Here is a 5,440-nt window from a genome sequence, read left to right as displayed (position 1 = left end):
ATAAATTGTCGAGTTTGAAAGGCCCTCTTTTAAAAAAATGTACTAAAGTGCCTTGGCAAGTACCATTAAAAGTTCGGACATTTAATCAGGATTGTAAATATATAATACTTGTTAGTTTCATACTAAAAAAAAAAACGAGAAAAAAACCTCAAGTAACCCGATTTTTGCTAACCCATTTTACTCCGTTCAAATGTTTCTTATTCACACAAGCTTATAGTAGTAGGTTCTTAATTTTACGGCAAAATGATAAGAGAAATAGGTAGTGGACATGTTGTCGTGAGCGAGCGAGACAGATGTGCCACCCAGTGAGACGGAGATGCGTCGTTTAAACGCGCGCGAATGAAACAGATACAGTCGCCATACCAAGCAAATGGCTACGCTACCAGTCTGACACCAGTTAGTACATTTTGATCTTTCTGTTTCAGCTTCAGCTCAGCCTACTGCGCGTCTTTCCGTATTCGCTGTTGTTGGCTTCTTTTTTTGGACTTGGATTTTTGTGAATTGAACTTGTTGATTCCATACCGACAACTTTGGGTTGTCTCTTTTGGAATTGGACTTTTGTGTTGGTATCCTTGTTATTTACTTCACAAAAAATTGCGAACAAGCACTTCATTTATGGGGAATGCAGATGCAATGCAATTGCTGCCGCTAGGCTTTATCGTGAAAGATATCCAAATTTAGAGCGCTATCCAGATCACTGCTTATATGTACCGGCCGCACGGCGGCGGCCATTTCCCGAATCAAATACGGGCTGGAGGTAGAACTCGCTTTCCTTATTAGGAAGAAGTGTTGCAAAAGGTCGCAGATGACCAAAGTATTTTCGTTTGTACACAAATGAAAATACTTTTCTTCTTTTTTTCTTTTTTTTTCTTTTTCCCGTTCTTTCTTATTGTAATAGCACAGCACATCGTATTTTACAAAGACCCGAAATGCATCCGTTTCACGTACAACGAGTTCAAACTTTTCTTCCTCAATATTATCCTTATTTAAATAAACCTAAACTAGGTTAAGATTTTTCTTTATTTTAATTATTTTACTTACTTTTGTTGACTTTGATAAAAGTGGCGTCATATCTGTCTCGCTCACTCATGGCAAACATGTCCACTATCCATCTCCCTTATTATTTTGCCGTAAAATTAAGATTCCTTGGTAGGTCCAAGGAAATAAATAAATAAAAAAGTGAAATAATGAAAAGTATTATATAAATTTATTAATACGTGAAGTAATAACTTTGTATCCTTTTTACGAAAAACAGCGCGGACGGATGAATATGAAATTTCGCGTACTTATAGTTTATATAGAAAAGGTTTGCAGAATAGTCATATTTTTTTATTTAAATTATGCATAAAAATATAAATAATCATGTTCAAACCTATAATTATTCAATAATTTCATTTGTATGAAGTTAATAGATCTTTTATGATTAGGTTGTAATTGTTCACGTCCTTTTTACATGTAATTAAAACTTAATATTTATTATAATAATTTATAAATTACTGTAAAAGTTTTACTATTTTGTCATAAAGTGTATATCTTTACGTACTTTACTTTACTTATGTTAAAATACTTACTTATATAAATAAAATTAAAGGCACATACATTATTACTAAATTTAGGTTTATTGTATCAAATATATAATATATATAGATTTTTTAATTGATATACCTATCATTCACAGAAACGCAGACTTATTGTCTCTTTTATAAAGTAACTAACCTTCGTATATTTTCACATTTCATTTAACGTAAGTACGTTAATGTAGTATACATTAAAATATCTAGCTGTTTCAAAAAAATGTCGTTGGGAAATAAATAAACGTCGTAATTACCAATTACAATATATACGGAAAACACAAAGATTATTTTTTGGTATTTCTTTCAAAGATAGTAATAAAAGCACTAGTTTACGTTAATTATAATCACGGGAATATGTAACTCTACCTCAATATTTCTATTTAATTCTTTACTTTAAGAATCTTTTTAATTAATTCGTATCGTAGTTAGTTCCACTGTATTGTAAATTCTAAAATATCAATGTGCCTTCATAAATATAAATTATATAAACAAACAGGAAGACTCCGTAATAGTTTTGTTCAATTGGGGACCGAAGCTTCGTCTACTTGATTCACGCGTTACATTGCGACACGGACGCATGTTCGTGATATCGTGGTACGGGGAGAGCGAGCGAGCGCTGGCGGTCGATCGGCGACACGTAAAACTATCGGGGTGCATGAGGTGCGCAGAGCGCGGGGCCCGATTTTGAAGTAATAGTTTATCACGGCGTCGCCTTAATGATATTATTATTTACTATAAGTGCCTTCAACTTCATATACATCTATATATATCTTTACATTTGTAGATCTATTAACTATAATCGCACTATAAAAATAAATAAAGCATTTATACAATAATTATAACAATGGTACATTTAATAATAATAAGAAAAAATAACAATAAAATTAATAAATTACTCCCTTGGAAGGTGCAATAGAATAGAATAGAATTTATTGACTCTCTTAACACATCTAACAATATAGACATTAAAAAACTGGCAACCCGAGAGTAGCGTGGACCGGAAAATACTTATTGTTTAAATGTTTATAAATAAAATAATAATGATAATACGATTTCCTTGTCTGTAATATGAAATACTTCAAGGCACAAGGAAAAACAAAGTTTTCTCTTTGTCGAGATGTCTCGATTAGAATATATATATAGAAATTTCATGTCACAGACGTCACAGTGTTTTTAACAAAACTTCCAAACTTATTTTTGTATATTTCGTAGATCTGATTTTAAAATGTATTTCTTTTATATCCCTACCTAGGGTCTGACCATTTTTTTGACAGAATTTATGTAGAAGAAGTTATTCATGGTAGCAGTAAGTAGATAGGTGAGTGTTAAATGTAATAGCATAGATAATATAATATTGTGATAGTAAGTAACATTATTAAAAATGCATCATGCCAGCTCATATTCTGTGTATACGATCTATCTAATGTGAGTATTTACAATGTGTTGCATTTAACACAACATCGATATTAGACTATCCCATGTCTAGTCAAATAAATACAGGGTCATTTATCATTATAATTTGTCACAAAAAAATAAAGATTTGTTCTATTTTGTTCTTCTTGACTTGTCCTAAATACATACATACAGTTTAGTCCATTGAAACGCAAGGTTGAAACATGAAAGACGACAATGAACTTACTCATATGTGATATTGTTCTTCATAGTTCTATTTAAAACGACCTCTATTCACGACTTGTATTTTCTATGACAGCGTTACCTCGAATAGTCCCCTCAACATTGTATTGAATAATATTCATTGGGTACTTATTGCAAAATCGACACTGAAGCTACACGGCTGGTATTGTTACAAATTGTAGTATAACTGGTACCTATTACAAAAGAGTTCTGTTTATTTAACATTGAACTTAACCCTTGTTATATTCGCAAAATTTTCTAGATATATTTATAAGGTGCATGAAATTTATAAAACTTCGTACTTACTTTGTTAAACAACAACATAACATAATAAATACCAGTAAATTAGTGTACTATTACTTTTATTACTTTTTATTGCGTATTAGTATTGGAGTACATTGTGTATTTATTTCTAATGAGTAAATTACAAAACAATTTCGATTATGGTTAGAGATGGTATCCCAATGTCGTACCCCCTAAATACCAAACGTTTAGTTAACGTTCAGTGTAATTCAAATGTAGAACTTATAAGTTAGATGTATATTTCTTTGAAATCTCTGCTGGCATAAACTCTATGATCTTTCCTAACACTTTCTTAGTATACTCCGACCATGTCGACGGGGAGCCGAAGGCATTCTTTTGGATTGCCAATGTGGCAAACCCTGCCATCACTTCAGGGCTGCAATTCTCCAGCTTGCCAATAATTATAGCTGCTTCCCTGAAAGCAGACGGATGTATCCTCTCTATATCACTTCTATTAAACGCGCATAATATTTGTCTCATCGCCGTCAAGTCATAATACGTGTAATCCTCAGGTTCTTTTCCTGCGAAGTCTTCCCGAACCCGATCAGCTATAGCCATAAGCTGCTGAGCATCCAAGTTATAATTCAAACCGAAATTCTGTATAACATCAATATTACTAAAGGTAATGTTTGCGTAGTCATCCGGGGTGACCGCTGTGGTAATCCAGTGTAGAAGTATGAGCACGCTATCAGGAATATTGGCGATGCCACTGTAAAATGCAACGATTGATTGCCATATGAACTCGGCTTCCGGTTTCGGCAACTGCTCCTTTCCCAAGTAGGCCAAGCACTGAACCATATCTTTCGGTTGAATCGTTTGTAACTCTTTTATTGTTAATTTGGTTTCAGCGGGCAGCACTAAAATTTCATTGCACGTTAGGCTATGGGAGAACGTTATATTTATCAGAAATATGAACGCGATAAATATCATTTTTAGTTTTTTTTTAATTATCCATGTAATTAAGTAACAGTATTACAAGTAGAATGATTTATCTTTCAGACTCAGTGGCGTAATGGCGTGTATTCAGGAAAGCCTGAGTAGCCATGTGATATTTAATTTACAGGGTAATCAAGTTATATCCAGTCCATTATTGCCCTTTAATGAACATTGCTACTGAATATAATATCAACTTTTAGCTATACGAAACGGAGTATATAGATTATGTATCTGATTTAGTTTCTTAGTACTGCCTCATGTTAAAATAATATATTATATTTGTATATCAACTAAATATATAAAGAATTCCAGTTTAATGTATCATCAATTCTTTTCCTATCCTACTATAACAAGTAATAACTCTATAAGTAAATCCTATAATGTACTGTTTCGTCCCACATCCTGTCCTGATGGTCGTAAAATAGGCACATTGGCCCAATGTCCTTTGTATTGAGGAAGTACTTGGTCGCTACAACTTTTGACCCTATTGCTAGCAATGTACCATGTCAGATTGACCTGAACGCAGTCCTCGCCTGGAAAGCGTCGTGCTAAATTATTGATGAATCACCATCTTCGGCTTACTAACCTGAGGTCATCGTCAACCTAACTTTCCTCACTGGTTACCTGCCTTTAGTACAGGCGGGTGTATCATTTCATCATGATTCATTACAAAAAAGACCTATACTGTCGAGGCATGTGTGTTAGGATTGGCAACCCTGACAAGTACCTACCATAAACGTGTAGGTCATTAAATGGAGGTACTTGCTGGTACACCTCGCACGCGATGTTTAATTATTTACCACTTTTTCCTTTCCAATGAGTATATTTCTACTAATAATAACCGATATTTAAAATTCAATAAGCAATTGCAGAACAGCGAACACGTTACTTTAAAAACTTGCAAAATATGTACATTGTCCAGTCTACAAATGCCGCCGGCATATGCAATATATCTATACTACACGAACATCGTACCTATATAAAGCCGAGGG

The 5,440-nt window shown here is 33.4% G+C and overlaps 1 protein-coding gene across 1 annotated transcript; it reads right to left on the bottom strand.

Annotated features, from left to right (window-relative positions):
* Window positions 1-3,734: 3,734 nt before the first annotated feature.
* Window positions 3,735-4,442, bottom strand: LOC131849119 (uncharacterized). Its single transcript, XM_059199113.1, has one exon. The coding sequence runs from the start codon at window positions 4,440-4,442 to the stop codon at window positions 3,735-3,737; it is 708 nt and encodes a 235-aa protein (XP_059055096.1).
* Between the last annotated feature and the right edge of the window lie 998 nt (window positions 4,443-5,440).

This window comes from Achroia grisella, unplaced genomic scaffold (assembly GCF_030625045.1).
Source record: "Achroia grisella isolate CSIRO2021 unplaced genomic scaffold, CSIRO_AGI_Agris_v1 utg640, whole genome shotgun sequence".
NCBI lineage: Eukaryota > Metazoa > Arthropoda > Insecta > Lepidoptera > Pyralidae > Achroia > Achroia grisella.
This window is presented reverse-complemented; position numbering and strand designations above follow the sequence as displayed.

Excerpts from the sequence above, each read along its gene's own strand:
- LOC131849119 (XM_059199113.1), bottom strand. The coding sequence starts at position 4,442 with ATGATATTTATCGCGTTCATATTTCTGATAAATATAACGTTCTCCCAT.